A 23,822-nucleotide genomic window follows, 5' to 3' on the forward strand; every position below is an offset into this window, starting at 1 on the left:
ATTTTTTCCCAAAACTCAAAATTAAACCATAAAATCACAACTCCAAATTGACAAAGAATAGTACCATGACCCTCCCTCTACAAATCTAGTGACAGTTCTTATTGTCCACTGCAACACTTCTCCACAGGCTTCAGTAATCCATTTCCATATAACAGTACAAATACGTACAGCCCGGTGACAGTGAGGTCTAATCACTTCTGCCTACAGAACTACAGAAGACAGCTTTATTACCAGCAGGAAAAAGAAAAAAAAAAAGGGTTGAAAAAATGAAATCCTTGTTGTCTATTTCCATACTTGGTAAAAATGAAAAAAAATATATATGATTTGTACCATTCACTGACAAGTGTATATCTGGAAAGAGTAGGAATAAAAATCCTCTCCATTTTTAATTATGATCAGCACAGAACAAAAAGGGTAACTAACTACACTGAATTCCTATGAATTTTTGCTTTATGTTTGATTTTTACAAAGATCTACCTTAGTATTAAAGTCCAGTGCATTTTGGGAAGTCTTGTATAACTCAGGGTATTTCAGCATGTTTTCTTTTCGGCAGGATCTCTCAAATATTCCAAGAGTTAGAGGAGGCATTGCTGTAAACATCTAGTAGGTGGTTTAAAAAGAAAAAATTGCAGAACTTTAGAGGTGAGGATTTACTTAAAGACTGCTTACTCAAGAAACATTCATGGATAAATGTAACTAAAGGCACACAAATTGTCTTACCACATTGTAAAGACCTATACACCATCTTTCAAAAAGAATTTGTCCAGAAAAGCCATTGACAAACGCAAACCAGACCTGCAAAAGATTAGAACTGTGTATTATTCAAATGTCTTGCAAGGTACAATAAACAGATTTTTTTCCTCAGCTTCACAAAAAGGGATACCCCCTATAACACATTTATAACACAGTTGAAAATGTTCTGGTTGAAATCCATATGAAAAAATTAATTATAAACCCATCTTTCAATCAGGAACAGTGGCAATAGTGGGCAATCTAGTCAGATATGTCAGCAATTCCATGCAAATAGGAAAGCATTCAAAGGAGGTTACTATTTTCAGAAGAAATGTCAGGTTCTTTAAGGTTTTAAGAGTGATTCAAGCTCACTGAATTCTTAATGAAAAAAAAAATCCGAGAAATATGGGCTGGTGGAAGGGGAACCTACAGACTAGTAGTCATAGACTTCCCATTGCTAGCAAACTTGACTAACAGGATTAATTCATTAACCTGCTGCTTGGAACTTAAAACTACCAATAATCCTTACTCATGAAAGGATTAGGCTTTACCAGAGCACTAAACTAGAACTACTTAGTTAAGAAGCACTAACTCAGCTATAGGGGGTACTGTAGAGAGGGAAGCAGACACCTCTTTAATTGCATAATTTTAATCATTTTTTGCTAAAAGGTTAAAAGAAAAGAGATTGAATTTGAAATATGTGATAACATATTTTCTAATGTTTTTCAGCACAGCATGCAGTCTATCTACTTTCTCCTATTATTCTTATCCTTGAATTAGTTCAATGGCAAAGTGGAGAAGCAGCACATCTGATGAATCTTTGTTAAAACTGAAACTATATTGTCTAAGAAAAATGAAAGCTCTTAGGTAAGTCAAAATCATCTGAACATTCTACTCTGTTTAACAGTCATGTTTTACAACTGAATTTAGATGCTGCTTTCTTACACTTCACATTTAATTAACTTCATTAAGGAAGCATGAATTGCTATAATCAATATGTATGTTTATCAGTATGTACCCAGTCTGGTCTTCAGGTAATTGGATTCTATGATCAAACTCAAGATTTTTTTCTTTAATCATGTGGTGCAATGCCTGAACATGTTTGTGAATCCTTTGACATGGAAAACCTCTTGAATGTGGCAACTATTAACACTAAAAATGGGAGGTGAAATCCAGCCAAAATTGCTATTTGTTCAACAGATAAGAGTAAATTTTTTTTTGGTGGCCACTTATTAAAACAAGATTGGATACAAAGTCATGACTGTTCAAGGCTGCAATACAGAAAGAGAGAATACCCTGAATTTTCCAAAATCTTATAAATGCTAAATTTGTATACCTAGGTAGATTTAAGTGCAACAAGCACAATTTTCTAACCTTTCAGACTATAAACTGAAAAGACAATGGAATTACTTTATTTCAGTTGAATCAGATTTTTAACATCTCTTTTGTATTTTGATTTTTGACTTTCAAAATACGAATGATGATTTGATTGTGATGAATTTGTTGGCAGCAGCTTCTCAGTAGCTGAGTGTAAGGGTCCATGATGAGTACATAATCAATTGTGCATTACAGAATAATTATACACTCAACATCAGTACAATTGATGCTTTTTTTCCTTTGTTTGTATCAAATACTGGAGTAAATTTTAGAAATATTGATTTGAAAGAGTTAGGGTGGTGGAAGATATGTGACTCAGTAGCTGGTCATAAATGTGTACATCTCATTGCTGGTAATTTCAGATAGAGTTAAGAAAAGTATCACTCTCTAGGAAGAAAATAAAAGACCACAAGTACATATAGATTTGACCTTTCATAACCAAGGAGTATATGGAAAAGACATTAACTTTCCACTGTGATTTAACCAGCAGGTGAAGTGTTATAAAATGCTAGCTTTAAATGAAAGGCCTAAATACATACACTGAATCTATTCCACATGTTGAATGCTCTTACAGGTAAATGACATTAAGTAACACTCGGAAATGTTTTGGAGCGACTTCTAAAAATCAAGGAAAATATTTAGAATAAATTTTAATTTGCAATTGAATGTTGCTATCAGCTTATTATTTGGTACAGAATTTAAATTAGAATTTTCAAGGTATTTAAGCTGAAAACAGTTTTAGTATAAAATTGTAAATAAATCCTTTAAGGTATAGTATCGACTTCCTGAAATATTAGCATTAACATTTTTCTAAAGAAAGCACACAAGTTATAGTCATTTTAGTGTAATAAGGGAGTGGAATGTATTTTGGTCAGAGGCCTAGATGCAAACTAAAGAGAGATGGAATTTGGTAGCATCTCTAAGTTCTGAAGTTCTTATGGAATCTATCAAAAAAAGTCCATGAAAAAGAAATCTTTCAATGTGGCTAAAAGCAGTAGTCTCCAGAAGAAACACTATTGTTTAATGGAAATACCACATATTTAAGAGACAAAACAGCTTTAGTACCTCAGCAGAAACATTAATTTTATATTATTTACAAGATAGTATTTGAATATTCACATTAAGAACAACTGGCTCGAGCCATAATGGCTCAAAATTAAAAGATCTAAAAGGTAGAAAAAGAAAAGACAAAGACAAATACAGCACTCACCTCAAATTAAGAGAAGAAGAAAATCAACTACCTATTTGCCTAAACTTCTGAATCTCAGGCCCTAAAAAATTATACTCCTAACCCTACATGAAGAAATTAATATGGCGCTTGCTACATTATTAATAGTGACAAGAAACACTTGCTCTGCAGCGGGCAATTTATTCAGACAAGTGTGTTTCATCCTATTTGGATGGACAATGAAGGCAGCTGTACCTGAAAAATAAGCTTTTAGGATGTGGACAAGAATTTAGGAGCAGACTCAAACACTTCTCTCTTAGGGTATAGGTCCTACTTTAACAACTCAAATTACTAATCCAGCTCCCTTTTACAGAAGGACAAGTGACTGGTGCTCTTACAAAGTATTTTAGACTATATATGTGAACAGGCAGTGAAAATTCAGACCATTTTGTAGTTCAATGCCTACAAAATTTTCCATTGAAATGGAAAGATTTAGGTCCCCAGCCTGTCTAAAATGAGATGGATCTCAACACAGATCCTTGTATTTCTAAGCTTTCCAACCATGTAATGCCAAAATATGGACATGAGCACAATCACTTTCTGCTGTGTGTGCTTCAAACTGAACTTGGTGCAGTTTGCACACCTCAAGTAAGCCATGGCAGAGTGAACCCCAGCAGCTGAACTGTGCAGCTCAGACCCAGTGTGAGTGTGCCCAGAAGCCTGCTCATGTTTGGGGTTATGCTTTATATGGGTCTCAACATGATCATGGCTATTCATCTGATAGGTCAGGCAAAGGAAATAGGAACAAAATGGTAAATTCCAGTTATGGCCATGAACAGCCTAGGGAAAGGGGAAAAATAACCTCTCCATAGTCCAAAGTTTATGGAGTAAAAAAAGTCATTACAGCTCTAATTACTTAATAAATTAATTATTTTCATAGTATCACTTAAATTGCTATGAACAATAGCAATTTAAGTTTAAACACCTGTGACGGAAATTTAAATCTCAACTCCACACATCTGTTTCTTCTGCTTGTCTTGGTCTTTTACTGTTTCATTTGATGTTTCATGTTGGGTAAAATAAAATCTTATTTTTTAAAACTGTAAATCCCTTTTACTTAATATGAACCAGCTTATAATTGTAATTTTACATTATTACTAGTTATTACTAGATAGCAAAATGAGAAGTAGGAATGGGAAAATTTTGTTCCTCTGATGTCAAAGAGTGATTTTAATGACTTAATAAAATGAATAGTTTAATGACAGAGTGTATACAGTAATGGTAATTATAAAAATAAAACCAATCCACAAAGGAGTTCTCAATCATGAGATCAGTCTCAATCCCCTTTATAAAATAATGACAGCTCCTCCAGAATAAGTAGGAGACTTTGTATAGGCTTGTCCTACATGAGTGTGATGCTCTGTACAGGCTTAATAAAGCACAATAGTGGTCTATTAGAGATTCAAAGTTTTCACTTGTAATTTAGACTGATACATCAGAATATATCCTCTCAAGTCATTGTGACTAGTCCTAGACAAAAGATGTGGCCCATATTTAAACAGCAATTGTATCAAGACACAGAGTAGAAAAACATTATTACAGACCACTTCTAGTTTCTTATGAATAGTTTAAATGCCAATAAGCACTGGTCACTGTGCCTAAGTATCACCATAGAGCTTTACCATTTTCTGAATTAAAAAACCAATTTACATCAATTTCATATCAGCCCATGAATGCCTAAGGATAAAGGCTGTACTTTAGATTAGATGGAATATTTTCCATTATTTTCTTGATTAGTACTGAGCAGGCATTTAAAAACAGGATACATGTTTATTAAGTAAAGGCAGGTACTTTTAGTTATTGTCAGAATAAAAGGAAACTTGTTTAAAGTAACTTCCAGACATGCCTTTCACAGTACTATTTTCTAAACTCCAAGACAGAGGAGGTGTGGTCACAAAAGCCTCACAGAAGTTTTCCTGATGTAGCATTTCTGCATATTAAGCAGCAGCTTACAAATACTCATTGAGCTCTCTGCTCCCACGCCTGGTCTGTACAAAAAAACTGAAAAGAGAGACTCAAGACTGGCAGTTGTCCTTTCTGGAGACATTCAATGATGAATTTCTGCCCATTCACTCACAGTATTGACATGAGCTATTAACATCTCTGAAAAGTTTTCCGAACTGACAAACGTGGGGTATACAGGAATTCAAGTAGAATTTATTTTGTCTTCCAGAGGAGGTGTATATGGGAAAATAATTGCATGCATTATATATAAAGGGTCATAACAACCCATATCAAAATGATCTCTTTGCCCTTCCATCTCTCAGGAGGAAGAGACTACCTGTTCATAAAATCAAAGCCTTTGGATCTTTAGGCTACGATCTCTGTATCCTGCATTTAACTTTCTTTCTCTAAGTGGTATACTTACATCTGATTTAAGTTAAAAATTTACAATATATTTGCAGGTGACAATGACAGAAATCTAAGAAAAATAAGTTGATATGTTCTAAAGCCAACCTTTGTATGCTTTCCATAACAAAGTATACATTAATATTGTTTTTTTCAAATACTTCTAGAGCTACTGCTAATCAGCACTTCTGGAAGTCTGATCATGTAAATAGATACGCAGCCTTTGAAATACAGCAATTAAAGTCTGCCACTTCTACACAAAAAAGGACCTTTAGTGAACTTGCTTTTTCTATAGCTTCCTAATTTATATTTTTCTAAACAGACTAAATTCACTTAACTTGCTGCTACTTAAATAGAAATCTATTTGCAGTAATAACACAGTAAGGAGAGAAAAAAGAGGAAATTTAGAAAATGTAAAAATATGGTAAGAAAAATGCACTCTTTTGGCTACAACTTTTGTATATTAAAAAATTATTAAAGCATTTTGAAATATTACGAGTAACATCACATAAGTATAAAAATTGGAAATATTAATGTAATGTTTACATCAGGTTTAACAGAAAACCTGGGAAGAAAAAAAAACTGGAAGAAAAAAAACTTACTTCACAAGTTTAAGATACCAATTTGAAAATGTATTTTAAAAAACGATGAAAATTTAAAGGGTATCTATTAACCCTATTAATGTAAAAAATAAATAAGACTATCTACAAAATTTATTTTATGGTCACGATTTTCAAAAATTAAATATTTTTCCACATTTTTAACCCTAACTTTCATTGTGAAAGTTTGAATCAATTATAAATGCAATTACTGTATATATATATATACACACTTGATTATAAAAGATGCAGCAGTTGTTGGGAAAAAATTAAGGGAGGGGAGAGAGGAGCTTTAAAAAATTATTTAAAATATGTTCAACATTTTATGATTGCTGTGTGGTCATGAAAGGAGTGAAAACTACAATTATATGTTCTGTTCTAACCATACCTACCAAGAAATGTACATTTATTACAACACAATCCTCTCATATCACTGTATTTTTTGCAAGATTTCACTCCTTAAAATCCCAGGTGAAAAACTAGGTCAGCTACTTTCAGGAAAGTATTCCTGTTCTTGAACAGGAGCCTGAGGACGCATGGCCACCCCATTCAGCAAGGGAAAGGTGAAAGAATGGAAATAAACCTGTCTGTAAAAATCCTGGGCACTGCTCTGAGCAGCAGCAGCCCTGCAGTGCAGCAGAGACCTTCCAAAGGGCTGCAGACTGCAAACCTGACAGCCCCTGACCAGAGCAAAGAGCTGAAGCACTCGCATCTCTGGGTATATTTAAGGCAATCTTGTAACTGGATTCCCTAAGTACTGAAATGATGTTATATGTACAGCATTTTAATAAGCTAGCAATATTATTAAAACATTTAGTACTAATATTTACTTTGCATTTTTAAACAACTGGGTTTTTTTAAAGTAAAAAAGATTAATATTAACCAGCTTATTAAAAATTTCAAGATTCACTACTAGTAGGTATTTATTTAGTTAAAATACTTTTAAAAAATCATATAATAACCAAAAGCTCAAAATTAAGATTTTACTTTCAAGAAGCAATATTTCATGTATTGTAAAATTACCTCAATAATATAAAGGACTATATTCTTGTAGAAACAATATAAGATGCATTTAGCTACTCTGTTATAATTCCAGGCTCCATGAACCAACAGCAAGTTCTTCAAATACTTGAACTGCAAAACACATGAAAAATGAACATACAATTAAAACACACATATGTGAATTAGTAGTATTTTAAAATATTTTAGTGTAGTATTTTGCAGTGTAATGACTTACCTGAGCAATTGAATAGTCTGAAGAATTAGCAGCCTGCAGACCTTCATTCCCACTGATACCAACACCAACATGTGCTGTTTGTATCATACTAACATCATTTGCTCCATCACCAATCGCTAGAGTTACTACCTTGACTTGTTTTTTAACCATTTCTACAACTTCAGATTTTTGAAGTGGTGATACCCTAAGGGATAAAAAAGGAAACAGGTTTAATAGAGGACTTTCAAATGAATGTACTTTTAAAACATTATATTCTGTGAAAAGGTAATAAACTCAGGTCAATTAACATCCTGGTCAGCAAGGTGGTATTGTTATTGCCCTTCAAGGGTATATGCCAAAAGCACATTCACAGCAAAATTAATAAAAAACAATGTTTCTAAACTCTGGACTACTTAAAAGGTGAAGGAATATTCTATGTTGAGAAAGTCACCTTACCAAGTGTGTTAGAGAGAACTATTTAAAAATGTATTTAAAAAAATAAAGGAATGAAAAATAATAAAGCTGCAAATTGAAGGTGGCTATGTAATCACATTATTCAGTGGCCAGCACAACACATGCACAACTACTTGACTTCAGAAAAAGCTGCATGGGATGAGTACAGCCTTATGGAAAACCTGGGTTGAAAGTATCTGGGCAACAGCCCTTCTGAAAAATTCTGTGGTCCACCTATATGAAAAAAATATTTCTATGATCTTTTGGTACATGTTTTATTTGAACTTTGCTATTGAGATTTGTATCGAGACTTGCTGCAGCCAGCTTCTACAGAAGATTCCTGACATGAGTACTTCTTTTTCATCTTTTTAACTACTCACAAACAGTACCTTAATTACTTTTTAGACAATGTTATAGGGGCAGCTGGAAGATGGCACTGTGACTGCCTCAAGTTCATGGTGAAACCAGTAAAAAGTATTTTTCATTAATTTTGCTCATTCTTAGCTGTACATTTTTACTCCAGAATAAGCCATTTAACATTCTTCTTGCATATATTACTCTGAAACCAATATAGAGCTGGAATTCAGTTTGCTAAAGTCTTTAAGCCAAACATCTGCTTGGAATTAATAACATGCATAGAATTTTTTTTTTTTTGAAGAGAAATGTCTACTGAATATTTGTCAGTATCATCTGTGCTACAGCTAGTCTAAGGAAGAATTCACTGGTAATAAATGCTTCTGCACAACTCAATGCAGCCAGCAAAATTAAAAGAAAGTGGTGTAATTTGTACTTCTAGAACGAAAGAGAATTTGAGATGTTTACTGCCTTTATATGGATGAAGAAAGACCTTACATTTTTGTTAAGTCTGGGTTATATATATATTTATATAAATATAAATATATATATATTTAAATTTTAAAAAACATCATTTAAAACTTCTTATTTTCAAGCTCATAAACAAGGAAACGAAGTTTTTGTTACTAAAGACAGAGCATTTAACAGAAACAAGTATTTTAGCAGAATTTTGACTTTTGAGAAACATGGGATATTAAATATATTAATATTAAAACAGTAAGTTTTACAAGCAAGCATTTTAGTTTTAAACCTGTAGCCAATTTTTAAGCAACCACAAAGTATGTCAGACATATATCTAGATATGCATTGAAATCAACTGACCTAAGGATATTATAGTAGTGTAAAATGAAGAAATGGCAGAGAATACTACTAGAGCAGAAACTTTCATTTTGCACTTTGCTGTTTCTTTACAAAAATGCCAACACTAAAATACAGATTTATGTACAGAATACCCCTCAATGTTTCCCCAGTTCAACAGAAACAGAAAAATTATCTCTTCAAATGGCATAAAACACAATCATGGAAAGAGAAGAAAAAGAAATATAGCTTTAAAGGATCAGTTTTACATGCATCTCGTGCTTGTTACTGTACTGAGCAACCTAACCTAGCAGAACAAGCACAATACTCCAGCTTATCTGTCAGAAAGACTACTGACATCAGGAAGGTATTTATATACAGTATAAACTGTTCATCAGAGTAACTTCTCAGTTTAGCAGACAGTAAAATCTTAGTTTGAAATTCGAACTGTTTCAGGCTGAACCATGTCTACAATGCTTAAACACAAAAACATTAGTTGAAAAATCCCTTGGTAGCATGACATTGCTTTTCAGAAGGGATGGAACAACTAGAACCCTGGTGATTATTTGGATATCACACTATTGCTTCCTTTTCTGTGTCCTTTTGCAAAGCAGAAAAATAGTTCCATTTTGAACAGAGTTTTTCAGATTAAGCTGATTTATTTTAATGGAACAATGGTAGTTTATAGATGTAATAGATGATATTTACAGGAAAGGATGGAAGGGTTCATTGTATAAACAAACCCTATAATAATGATTAAAAAAGGCATTTTCACCAGCCTCAGGTAATAAAAAGCATGCTGGGTAGTACCTTTAACATTTTTGTGCCCTTCTTATACAGTGTAATCCACATTTTACAGAAAACCAGCCTGTGGAGAAAGATCCACAGTCCACTCTAGATATGCTAAAACCTGTGGTTAACTGTAATATCAATTCAAAGTCAAGATTAGTGTCTCAACCTTATTGAGACTACTCGCAATGGATTACAAATTATATTCCTGGAAATATGCAGTCTGAGTGACTCTGACAAGTACACTTTGTTGCAGACTGCTCTACAGTGCTATTTCACTTGAATAGCACTATTTCATAACTTCAGTTTATTTTTATATATCAATAAAAATAGCATGGAGAAAGAATAACATAAACCTTACCTGCAACAAATAACAGCTTTACATGACAAAGCCAAATCCAGGAAATACTGTCTTACTCCAAATGTCAAAGCATACTTCAGAGATTTACCGTCAATGATGAGAGCAAAATCATTTTCCTTCCTTAAAGCATCACCAAGAGTACTGCAATGATGGCTAAGTGTCTCTCTTGTTCCCTGTTGCACAAAAAAATGGCGTCCATTATTTTTAGTTCTTAATATTGTTAAATCCAAATTCTTCAGTGTGATCAGAAACACTGGCACTTTGGTTTTTGAGGAAGGTGCCATTTGCTTCTGCTATCAAATATTATAAAGTGAAATAATATAAAGGTGAAATATTATAAAGTGAAAATAATAAACTGAAGATAAATTTGCAATGGTAGCACTATTAGAAACACAGTAGAAAAATGCTGTGTAGGATTGCTCTTTCACTCTGCCAAAAAAGAAGTGTATAAATTGCAGTGGAACTTTTAATGCTCTTTGGACAGCAACAATAGTTGCATAAATATTTGCCAGAAGACACAGGGATACAGAAAACTAATATAATACAAACGTTGACTCACATATAGAGGGATACTAGAATTTACTATTATACAAAATGTTCCTAAATGTTTGAGAAAAAGGAAACACAGATAATTAGTGATATAAATATATGCATTATAGTTGATAATTCTATCACATTAAATTAATATTTTAAGACAATTTAACAATTATAACATAAAGAACATGTTATACAAAGGAACATATTTTTCAATTATTTTTCAATTCCTAATGACAGTTGGAATCAAACCTACAGAAGTCACTATTTTGTGATCTACTACTGAGAACTTCAGATTACATTCAGTAGACAATACATTCATATGCATTTATTTACACAGCAGCCTGCTTTGGGAAGGTCACTGACATCTAGTTAGCTACAGTGCAGCTCTACCACGGAGTGTCGTGAAGGATGGAAAATATTGCTTGTTGCCCTTCTTTCTTTTTGAAAGACCTTTACAGAGCTGTACAACATACTTTTCTTCTGTTTCCTGCTTCAAAGCCCAGAAGTAAAAAATATTTTAGAGGAGAAAGGAAGATGAGAAAACGTCTCTCTTCTGCTTGTAAAATACTGACTTTGGAAGCTAGTGACATCCTATGACAACATGTTCCCATATTTTTTTACAAGTTTACCAACCAAATAACTATGCTACTTCAGTGATGTCAGGCATACATAAACAAAATTTGGTGTAGCCACCTAAAAGTAAAACACTGAACTATTTAAAAATCTCAAAACCCTCTGAAATGAAATTAAAGATACTGTTTTGCCTTTTCAACTCAACTTACTCCTCCCATTTCCACACATTGTTATTAATTGTTTTTTGAATGTTTTGCTACTGGCCTTCTAAAGTCATTGGTTAATCTAGAATGCAATTAGGCTGTTGGGGAATTGTGCACTTGTTTCCTGGCTCTCACCCACTAGAAACTGTGACAGAAATGAAGTTACACTGTTTAAAATTACATGTTAAAAAGTCTTTAAAATGACAACAGTAACTATTTTCCAGAACCTCTTCTCTAATTAAGAAATATTGCAACATAAAGGAAGTATCATTTTTTCTCATCTCTGAGGACTATTTAATTTCTAACAAAGTTTAAACAACACATGAATAGTCATATTCCTTCCATCTACTGTTTCTTCTGTGTAATGAAATCCCCATAATCCAATAGCAAATGGTCTCTACCACTTAGATATGTAACTATATAGACCCCAGTGGAATCCACCTGAGGGTGCTGAGGGAGCTGGTGGAATAGCTCGAGGCTCTTCCACATCCAACATTTTTCATCAGTCCTGGTTAACCTTGGAGGTGCCATGTAGCTGGAGGTTTGCCAATGTGATGTCCACCTACAAGAAGAACCAGGAGGATCTGGGAGAACTACAGGGCTAGCAGCCAGGGAAGGTCATGGAACAGATCATCTTGAGTGTCATCATAAGGTATGTGTAGGTCAACCAGGGGATCAGGCCCAGCCAGCATGAGTTTAGGGAAGGCAGATCCTGCGTGATCAACCTGATCTCCTTCTCTGACAAGGTGACACGAATAGTGGATGAGGAAAAGCTGTAGTCTACCTGTACTTCAGTAAAGCCTTTGTCTCTCAAGCCATTCTCCTGGAAAAACTGGCTTATAGTGACTCAGATGGGTGCATTGTTTACTGGGTATGAACTGTAAAACCAGCATATCTGGGTGCTGTTGACAGCCAGCTGAACAGGAGCTAGTGTATGCCCAGGTGGCCAAGAAGGTCAGTGGCATCCTGGCCTGTGTCAGCAACAGTGTGGCCAGAAGGACCAGGGCAGTGATTGTCCCCCTCTATTCAGCACTGGTGAGGCCACACCTCAAGTCCTGTGTTCAGTTCTGGGCCCCTCATGACAAGAAAGACATTGAGATATCAGCCCATGTCCAGAGAATGGTAACGGAGCTGGGGAAGGGTCTGGAGCAGAAGAGGGAGCTTGGATTGCGTAGCCTGGAGAAGAGGAGGCTCAGGGAGGACCTTACTGTTCTTTACAACTGCATGAAAGGAGCCTGTAGTGAGATGAGGGGACAGTCTCTTCTTTCATGCAACCAGCCACAGACAAGAGGATATAGTCTCAAGTTTTGCCAGGGAGGTTTAGATTAGATATAAGAAAAACTTTACCGAAAAGGTGCTCAGACATTGGAACAGGCTTCCCAGGGAAATGGTGGAGTCACTATGCACAGAAGTACTTAAAATGCTTGTGGATGTGGCACTTGGGGATATTGTTTAGTGGTGAACTCTTTTGCTTAAACTGATCTTCATTTTTTATCAGAAGCAGACATGCCAACAAGTAGCTCCAAGAATACTGCATTTTAAAGAAAAAACCTCATACCCCAAGACAAAACAAAACTCAAATTGTAAAATTGTTGAATTTAAAATTCCTTTGTGGGCATAGTCCCTGTGCTGCAATCACATGCCACAGATTAAATGCAGCATAAAAATATCCCTTTTTAAATACTTTGCGTATTTCAATGAAATATTTTTCAATAAAACTGAATGGCAATCAAACTTTTCTAGTTGTAGTTTAAATTCACAAATAAAAGAATAAAGGCTACGTGGACATCTGTCTATGATTAACAGTACTATAGTGAAATTTAGCAGTCCATTAGGTCAATATGAAGACAAATAAAATCCAGTGCTCTTGTACGCAACTATAAGAACTGACTAACAAACCCCACATTTTGCTTGTGAAGCTAAGCTAAGATGTTCATGGGACTAGAGCCCCCAAACAATGTTCTAAAGAGTTGAGATACCTAAATACTTTCAGTTCTATACCAGCTAATGTTGTGGACTGAGGAGGTGGATGGGGTTGAGATATTTTACTTGTAATTTCAAGAATAAGGATATTTGTTCAAATAAAAAAGGATATTTTATTTTAGCATATTCTTTGTAAGCTCAGTTGACAGAGCAGGGATACAGTCTGAACAAATATATTGTATTCTAACTTCCTCTGTCTTGCATGCTTAAGTCGTAACAATGATCAAATTGATGAGGTATTTGTTTTGCTACACCTTTTTTTTTACATGTCTGTGAGACAGGGGACTCTGAATGTCCATGAAGGGATTAGATTTGAGCAAGCTGTGTTTTAGGAAAAGCCACTGGTATGCAATGGACAAATACTACTATTTTAACAGCAAGGGGAAGAAGCATTCACTTAATGCCACTGTTATCAGTGCAAGGTTTCAGTGTTTTTCACAAGAGTATGCAGACCAAGAAAAGCCAATCTCCCTAATGCCACTGAACCTATAAACATCTTTATATAACAAGAGGCTACACTTCAGAAACAAGGAGGAGAGGACTGCCACAGAGCAACTCTTACCAAAGATCCCTATCCTAGGGTGACATTATGGTGTTTGTATCTCCAATCGAGTGTTCTGTTTATGTTTGATACTATGACTCTGAAAGTGAAGGTTTGTTTTGCCTTGTTATCAGCTGGTTCACCTCCCCCCATGGTCTGCTGTCTAGAAGAGGCTGGTGCTGGCTGGCTTGCTTTGCTTGCTTCTACTTTTGCCTTTGCTTCCTAGTTAGTTTAGCTAATCACTCCAATTCTTTCCCTGGACTGTTTATTTTCCTTTCCTTTTCCTGAATACCATCCAACCTGCTCCGGACTGGCACCTGGAAACACTGACGAGCACCCAGAGCCTGCATTTTGTGATCTGCAGCAGCCATCCCCAGTGCCCAGAGCAATCCCCAGCGACCACTCCCAGGAAAGACTTTCTGGATTTGTCATCTCTTCGGAGTGGTGAAAGAGTTTTGCTGTCATCTGGTATTGTTAATTTTCTTTTTGGTGCTGGGGAGTGCTTTGTTTGTTAAATAAACAGGTTCTTTTCCACTTCTCTCAGAGAAAATTTTTTCCCAAACCAGGTGGGTGGGGAGGGGCTGTGGGGGTTTGTTTTCTGAGGGCTCCTTCCAGAGGATTTTCCCCAAATTTGCCCTAAACTAGGACAATCCCAAATACACAAGTGCCACAAAACTGAGATCATCTTCTCCAAGCTTTCCTGGCTGCTCAGTTCCTCTCACAAAGAGGAAATTGGGTTGTCCAGCCACCCTCATGGGTGCTCAGAGTCCCAGTACAAGAGGTGGACCTATGCTACTCAAAAGCCAAAGTATCATTCCATATGATTTCCTTAACAGATAATATTCCAGATAAGTATTACAGTCTCTTGCCAACTGTTACTAGTATGCAGAAAGGAGAGAGGAATTGATCCATGTTTGCAACTGCACTGACTCAGCATTCTGCAGTCACATCAATCTGTCCCTCTCTTCATTTCCTGAGACCTGATCCACTCCTCCATTAGAACTTACAAGGTAGTTTACTCAAGGTAGTGAGTCACACTAGAAATAGAGAATGACTTGTCATTCCAACCACACTAGCAAGCAAAGGGTAGGACACAAGATACACATTCATCAAACAGTAGAATGCACACCATCATGCGAGGCAGACAGAAAACTTCATAAATAGTCTCTTGTCAAAATATTTGCATAGAGCTAGTTTACTCTTATTTTTTGAACTGCCTCTCAGACTACATTCACCTGCTGCTGAAAAAGCCATTATATCACCAAGATGAGATTTTCAAGTGACCAGTTTGCACGTACAAATTCAGCTGGCATAACATATTTGCATCTCCATGTACCCTGTATTATAGGTATATAAGGAAAGGATCTCTCCATTTCTATAGAATCTATAGACACTCCAGTTTGGAACAGGGAGTACACTGCAGCTATCATTGCAGCTACTACCTTTTATTCTGTTACCATATTTATATAAATTTACTATAAAAATATATTGCTTGATAGATATTTATTGAACTTTTGAATCATCACACTAGAAGTGGTTCATCTGTAATGCTAGTATAATGCGAAGCTCCTGGCTTTGAGCCTGCATGGATGAAGTCTACTACATGGAATTTGTTTGCTCGTGGTTGTGAAGTTCCTTTGTGTAGTAGCTGCACTGTGATTTCAGAAGATGTAGACTATTTTCCAGTTATTCAGTAACATTCTGTCACAAAGCTCATACAGTCTTCCAAGCATGGAATACTAAAATTAAGAAAGCAACCCCTCAAAACAAACATAAACAGCTTCCCCCCAAACCATGCTTTTGGCAGAATTTTCTATGTTTATCCAGATAAATATACACTCCAAATTATTTTTTACACCACTTTCACCATAATGTCTGGATATTTTAAGCAATAAAATAATGTTTCATTAACTGAGAACTTTTAAAGATTTTACTTACATCAAGAGAGCCTTCATTTATAACAATTAGTCCCATGTTCTTTCTCAAAAGTTTACAAGAATGACCTGTTAGAAAATACTTTCTTTTTAAAAATCAGTTTAATAAAATCCATTATAACATAATAAGGCATTTTTTTTTTCCTGTAAGAGACCTACAGACAGAATTAAAAATAAGATTTCCCTAGTTGAAATAAATGATAAAAAACTATTCTACTGCATTTTCTCAAAGTACATACAGGTACTAAGTCAGAACATTTAGAATTTCCCTTGCTGCAACTTCCAGCTGCTCTGCCTTATTCAGAGGTGCTTTAAAGAGAGTTAGAGAAAACAACAAACTGATCTCCCTAAGCCATGTCAATTTTTAGAATGCAACATAGATTTCATTCAAAACTTGGATATGTACATCTTTTCATTGTTTCTTTTATTCTTTGATGCATTAAATAGGATGTATTTTCTGTGTTAATAATGTAGGCTGCCCAGTCAAAAATATATATCACCATTCTTAATATAGTGGAAATATTGGTATTATGGGTATTGCCTCAAACCTGAAGGTACAAATGAAAATAACCTTAGATCAACTGTATCATGTGCATATGGAGAGTTCTTTAAGATTAGAAATAATAATATCCAATAAAAAGCATAGATACGACTAAAGTAAGGCTTTATTTTGGACATGTATCTACACTACAGCAGTAGTGCTGATGTGGTCATATGTAAAGACTATTAAATGTTAAAAACAGCTTTCATGTATAACTATGTAAAGATACAGATTTATTTGTTGAAATCAGTCTTTTTTACCATCCTTCATAATAAAAGGAAATAATAAAAATAAACCTTTGTTAAAATGTTACAGTACTTTAGTTTACTTTTCTTGGAAAGAAGGAAAAATAGAGAAAGAAAACTAACTACCTACATTCTCTTAATATAATAATATTAAGAGAATATTATTATTCTCTCTCACTGTCAGAAGTCAGTATATTCTTTTAAATTCATTTTGTATGCTACTATAAAAAAGTACTATTTCCTATTTTTTTGTCTCCTCTCTAATATAACTTTTTCTTGCTCTTAGTATTTTAACAGAGGCAGAATCCATCATTCCCTATCCTCCCCCTATCACTGACTAAAAAATAAGTTCACATTCAAATTCTGGAGTGACATATTATTTTTTACACGACAACCTTCCATTTTGAAAGAAATTTTACTGCATCTACTGCTATTATTTTTAAACCTGTAACAAAGACATAAAATAAATACAAGTATAATACCAATATTAATGGCAGTCTCTTGTTTGTCCCCAGTAAGTATCCAGATTTTTATGTCTGCTTTCATGAGTGTCTCTATGGTTTCAGGCACTTTGTCTTGTAGTTTATCTTCAATTGCTGTTGCTCCAAGCAGCTGAAGATTCTGTGAAAATAAAATATTTCATATATACAGGGTTTTTTTTTGTTTAAATTCAATGTCAATGTTCCATTTATTCTATTTAACTCTCTGTATTTATAAGAAGATTAATGCACTCTATACCCTTTAATCAGATTTGGTATCAACATAAAAAGAACTTCCAGTTTATTCCATGAGCTTTAACTTGGATATCTGTGTGGCTCGACAAAACTGCACAGTGTGACCACTCAAACTTCAACTAATTATCCACTCAGTAATTCAGTATCTTGTTCAACAACAGTTACCTTTTCCTGAGGAGTACCTCTCTGATTTCAAGGCTTCAGGAGTACTATTACCACGCCTTCTCTCTTTTAATGATTTCTCTTCACTTTGTAAAAAATACAAAACACCTGTAAATTTATCTTAGCATTTTATTCTTTATTTTAGCTTCCTATGGAGCAAATCTGCACAGTTTTTGTGAATACAGCCCTTTTTATATTTCCTATTTCCATACCTTTAAAACTAGCTAAATGTTCAAGACACCGTTATACATCTAATAGTGTGCAATCCTGGTAGCAGCATGGTCTGCATACTACATCCTGAGGAAGTACTTCTGCAGCTTATACACAAATTTGTAAAGGTAGCAGGGTTGTCATGGCATTAAAAAGTAACATAGTTTCAAGACTGTTTTGTCACATCCAAATAAACTGCTCAACAATGTTTATTAGTGACTGAAGCTATATACCCTCACCTTTCTTTTTCATGAAAAAAACACCATAGATTCGTGAGACTCTGAATTTTAAGTGAATTTTAATTTAAGTCAGAATTTTATATTTTATTAATTTTAAGTAAGAATTTTATACTTTCTGAGAAAAAAAAAAACAACAACAAAATAAACCCTCCAAAATTTAAGTATCAAAATTTCAAGCAGTTTTGGTCTCATGAACTCCTTTTTCTTATACATTTAATAGTCATGGGACCTTTTTTTGTTGAGGAAGTCTTAACCTCATGCTTGGCTACTCGAGAAGCAGTGTTGCCAGAACTTAAGGCTCTGCTCTTGTGATGCTGTATCTAGGTGCAAGCTTGCTTTACAGGCCTTCAGTAAAACAGAGGCTGATAAAGTGGAACAAGTCCAACAGAGGCACACAGAAATAGCTTAGGGCCCAGAGCACACTATATTAAGAGCACCTGAAGAATTAGGACGACTTTAACAAGGGAAAAAAAGAAGATTAAGGGAGGGATTCCTTCTGCTAACTGAAGCTTGCAGAGCAGCCATCCTTCTCCAAAATGTATACCGCAGAGTGAAAGAGGAAGAGGCATCAGTCACATTCTGCAGCAATAAAAATTTTAATTCAGAAGAAGGAAAAAAGCCTAAGTTGAGCATTTAAAAAAATTACCTTAAAAAACTTCCTCCTTGTGGATACTCAAAACTTCATCAGAGTGTTGGGCAACCTAAACTAGCCCTGCTTTGAGCAGGGATTTGTGTCTAGATCACCTCCTGAAGTCCCTTCCAATCTTGACTACTCCATTGTTCCAAGATCATTATATAATGAAGCAGATGTTGTTTAGCTGTTATTACAGTTTTTACACTCTGGAAGAACTCTGAAAAAAGCTTTCCAGTAGTTCAACCCATAATCAACACTTTCCAGCAAGGTAGCTACTTGCTGCAAAAACTTTGTTAGATTAATTGTTTCCTTCATTTTGATTATTTAAACTGCAAGGACTACCTGACAGAACTGTCAGTATATTGCTAGATTTCGTTTTTCTATCTAAGCATTATTCCTTAATAGTGATTCACTTTTCATGGTATAGAAAATAAGGACAATAATTTAGAACCACTCTTCTGCTCACCCCTCTGCCCACCCCATCCTCCCTACAACCAACCCAAACCCCAAAAAGCTGCACATACTTTTTCAATTAGTTCATAGCTCTCCTCAAGTTTGAGTACTCTGTTTTGTATAGCTGTAGAAGCACGGTGATAGACATCCAACCATTCTTGATAATCACTTTCTGAAATCTCAGCCACAGCAAAACACAGAGTTCTTAAGCCTAGAGAGAAAGCAGATAATGATTCAGTATTTGTTAGTCCCTTCCCTGATAAGCTTGCAATGAGTACTTTTGAAAGCTGAAATTATTCTGTATTTTATGTATGCTTATGCCTGATTTCAAATTACTGCTGCACATCTTGAAGAACTTTAAAGATATACATAAAGTAAAAATGAACTATAAATAGAAATTTATTTAACAGAGTAACAGTTTCAAAGAAGCTGAATGTAATACAGGTGATGTATTTCACTGGAAAAATAATGTGTGTAAGACTTGACTTAAACTGTAAAAAGACATGAAGAAATCCCAACATTTGCTGAACAAGTATGTACATCGAAACATTAAAAGGGCAAAATTTAATTGCATTTCTGAGAAAAAGCTTTATTGACTTCTATGCTGCTATGCTGGAAAGAAGTAAATTTAAAATATATCAGCACAATGTTACAACTGCCCTCTTCACCCCTCCTCAATATTCTTAGGGAATTCTCATTTTAAATTTATCATCTAGAAGCCAACTTTGAATCCCCTCATTTAACTTTCCCATCTCACAGATTGTTTCAGCTTTCCAAATTCTTAAAATAAAATTACTATGTACCATTTGGCAATTTTACTTACCAACTTTTGAGCTGGTTGATGTTATTAACAGATTTTTTCCTTCAGCAAAAATATGAATTAAGCATTACAGCAAGAATTTGAGACGGCATGATGTTTAGAAATATCTATTTTTTGATGGCACACATTTTACACTCAATTTAAGTAGCTAGGTGTGAATTTTCTAACAGCTCATTTTCACATATAACCAGATTTCTGGAGAATATCACTGATGTAACTCTTTATATATTAGGCACAGTTTGGAGGCCAGTAGATTTGGAAGGGGGGAAGGCAGGATTAATGTAGTTACCCTTTGGTCACTTGCCCACTCTGTTCTAGAAGACAAATAGCACCACAACCAGGGATGGTTAAATGTGACCTTTATTTGGTCACAGGCTTCTAGAACATACAGCTCAGCACCAGTGGCGATTTTGAAATGATACAAAGTTGGGCATGAAATAATACATGTGTCTTAGATGTAAAAGTAATTTAGTATCTTCAGGATAAAAAATATGTGCAATGTGGGTATTCTGACAACTAAACAGCATTAGGAACACAGTGTCTCACCATCTAGACTTAGAAGAATAAACTCAAGGCTGACAATTCAACTGATTGTCTTTCTCTGCATAATAATGCTGAGATATACTTAAAAGGTCCAAAGCAATGAATATAGGTGAAGGAGAGGAAAGGAATCTGTGTCTAATAGTGATACTATTTGTACAATGCTTGCAACATATTTTCTGCAGACAATAAAATGAAGAAAAGAAATCCAAGTGTATGGAATGTCAGCAAATAGTTTTTTCAAGGTATTTGCTCTCTCTTTTTAAATCACTGCTTAATTATATTTTTTTAATTTTTAATATGCTTCTCTTCATTGTGATTGAAAAGAATCTTCCAAATAAAATGTGGAATACAAAATATCATTATGCCTGGTTGTTAACAGACTGGAGCAATACAGGAAAATTACAGAGGTTTTTTCTATTTATCTGAGCAGGCATTAACACTCAAGCTTAATAAATGCTTACATATAAATGCCAGCCATGCTAACCACTTCATTTTTGAACAACACACCAAGAGCAGGCAGCAAATGCCAAGGACATACTGTCCTGCCACATGAAAGGATATTCATGAGAAACTTTGCAACATAGCTGGCTGCAATTTAAATCTGAAGTAAAAATAAATACCAATTTTTTAATCAATTCCAGAGATGTGATTTTTTTAAGATTGAATTTTATGCTTTTTAAAAGGTTATAAATTCACTTGCTGAACAGTAAATCTTTTAATCTGTTGCAAAGAAGGATACAAAAATATCTGAACAAACTTCTTAATTCTATCATATGTACAGTGGTTCTAAAGACCGATGTAATTTTTCACTTTTTATGTTGATTTATTTAGTGCAACCTGACTGCTAAGGACTTGTACTACCAATGTAATGAGAATAGTAATTAAGAACTGGGTTGAAATCTTTACATTAATTCACACAGGACAGAAGACAGTGATCTCATTTTGTCTTTTCTGTAACCAAATATATACCTTATGACCCAAACTAACTTCACACCTAAATAACTATTTCTTGGCTAATTCTGGTTAAGCCTTTCTAGAACCCTAGTGTGTATCTAAGGCTTTGGGCTCAGTCAATTTTTTTTGGGTATAGTTCTGCTCTCAACTTTATTGTAAAATTTATCCTAACTTTATTACTTTAAGATTCTTTAAGGCTAACCAAATGCTTACTGTAGAGATCATGATATGAAAAACTAACAAAAGAAACAGATCTGTGACTTGTTTCTGCTGTCACTGATAGAATCAAGAGACTGAAGTTGCTTAATACACTAGCCAAAACTCAAAATTCCATGATAAACCAGAAGAGAAAAACTAGAGAAGTCATATGCATGACAAAAAATGACCTTTCATGATAACAAGGATATCTGGTCAGAGATCAGTTAACAAAACATAAGCAATGTTTTTTAGTTTTCTTCCTACTAGAAAGAAGCTTATTTTTAAGACACATTAAAGATAAATTTAATAAAGATAATTTTAATAAAAGTAATTTTAATGTTCCAGTAGCAGTGTATTAGAAAAATAAAGAGGTAGAAACTCTGCTGTTCAGATAACTCTCATAATTCTGCTTCCAATTCCTCTCTACCAACTCATTGATAAATTGTAACACTATGATACTGCACAGTACAACTCCTGAGATACTAATGGCGTATGGCATTGCATATTGAGGAGCTGCAGAAATGTTTCTATAGTCTGTTTTTCTCCTCGCATCTGTAGTGTGAAATCCACTATAATTAAATAACTGACTGGCTGCTTGTATCAATCATCTTAATTTCACAGTCTGTTAAATTTTACTCACTATTTCTTCTTCACAAACCCTCAAAGAGAGGTTCCCCACCTTTGGCAACTGTTTTGTAAAAGTGATTATTAAAACTGCAGACACCAAAACAAACCATATGGATGCTGGCAATCCCCCTTATTGGGACTGGTGACAGAAACAATACAGCTAAAAGCTACCTTAAAAGCACTACACTAATAATTTCCAACCATCTTTACTTTGGCTACTTCTCCCTATGTGCCCATCCCTACAGCATTCACTGGGTATGGAACATGAAAGCAACCATGGGAAATGAGATCTTCAAAGAAACAATGTGCTATGTGTTTGCTCTCTGGAAAAATATATTTCGGTTAAAAGATTCTGCTGAATTTTCTGTGGGTGTGTGTGTTGTTTTTTAGGTTTTTTTTAAGCATGAAGTTATTACTGAAATTTCTTAGGAAGAGGAACACTTTTCTTAAGGAGACATTGCTAAAATGTACTTTTCAAACGTAACATGAGTAAAACACTACAGCAAGACAAAATTGAAAAAATGGAAAGTTGAGCAGTAATTGAATTTCATATTTGTTTTTATGTGGCATAGTATCACCCACCTTCTGTAGCAAACTGCTCTAGATGTTTCAAGGTGATTTCTTTGTATTTTGAACTTTCTGCAAGACGGTCATAAATTACAGTATCCTACAAAACAAATAAATATAGCTCAGAACACTTTAATAGAAACATGATTTCTATTGGGTAGACAATACAAATAATGTAGAAAAATGGGTGAAAAATAGCATCAAAAATTAAAAGACATAACCTTATTTCATAAGTTAGAAAAGGACTTTCTAATCCTCAGATTTTCTAAATTTACACATTCTATTATAATGCAGTTTTTTTCTTCTACATTTTTGATGTTATTTCCCCTTATTTTGAAAAGTACCAAAATGTTGTCCTCCTCTTTGTATATTATGCCCACAAAATAAAATTAGCACTTCATAATGGCCATTCTCAGATTTTTTTGTAGCCATCACAGAAAATTAACAACAGTTTTTTTTCTTCACTTGAAATGATAAAAAATGGCCACTTATATTCAACAAATTTCCTTTCCTTAAGCCATTCTGCAATTGGATTTCATCTCCTTTCCCCTCAAACTTGACTTGACATACAGACTGAGAACAAATGAGTAACTCTGCCATTCCCATATGCATTATGATAAGGGTACCTTCTCACAGGTACTTCTCACTGCTCTTGGGAAATTCTACTTCTGCATAATATCAATGGTTGGTTAATATTCCCATTTAGTCAGTTATGCCAGATTACTATCTCTATCTAGTGATCCATACTCAGCTACTCCAGCAAGTAATTAATACAGGTTCATCATCCATTTTCTTGGAAGTACAGAAGGAAGCAATTATTAGGAAACATAAAGGTATTAGTCCAGTACAAAGAATAGGATGAAAGAAT

At 34.5% G+C, this 23,822-nt stretch overlaps 1 protein-coding gene across 7 annotated transcripts in view; it reads right to left on the reverse strand.

The window, feature by feature from the left end:
* Nucleotides 1-23,822, reverse strand: part of ATP8A1 (ATPase phospholipid transporting 8A1) — a 105,578-nt gene that overhangs the window by 34,164 nt on the left and 47,592 nt on the right. For all 7 annotated transcript variants that reach the window (XM_021553144.4, XM_021553948.4, XM_077782826.2 and 4 more), the window contains 9 exons: nt 22,970-23,054; nt 19,317-19,456; nt 17,296-17,434; nt 16,032-16,096; nt 10,257-10,429; nt 7,523-7,706; nt 7,309-7,419; nt 721-795; nt 478-600 (listed from right to left, as the gene is read on the reverse strand). In XM_021553144.4, the coding sequence (XP_021408819.2) occupies nt 478-600; nt 721-795; nt 7,309-7,419; nt 7,523-7,706; nt 10,257-10,429; nt 16,032-16,096; nt 17,296-17,434; nt 19,317-19,456; nt 22,970-23,054 (1,095 nt within the window). The remainder of the gene's footprint in view (nt 1-477; nt 601-720; nt 796-7,308; nt 7,420-7,522; nt 7,707-10,256; nt 10,430-16,031; nt 16,097-17,295; nt 17,435-19,316; nt 19,457-22,969; nt 23,055-23,822) is intronic.

The sequence above is a fragment of the Lonchura striata genome, chromosome 4 (assembly GCF_050655825.1).
Source record: "Lonchura striata isolate lonStrDom1 chromosome 4, ASM5065582v1, whole genome shotgun sequence".
In the NCBI taxonomy this organism is placed as follows: domain Eukaryota; kingdom Metazoa; phylum Chordata; class Aves; order Passeriformes; family Estrildidae; genus Lonchura; species Lonchura striata.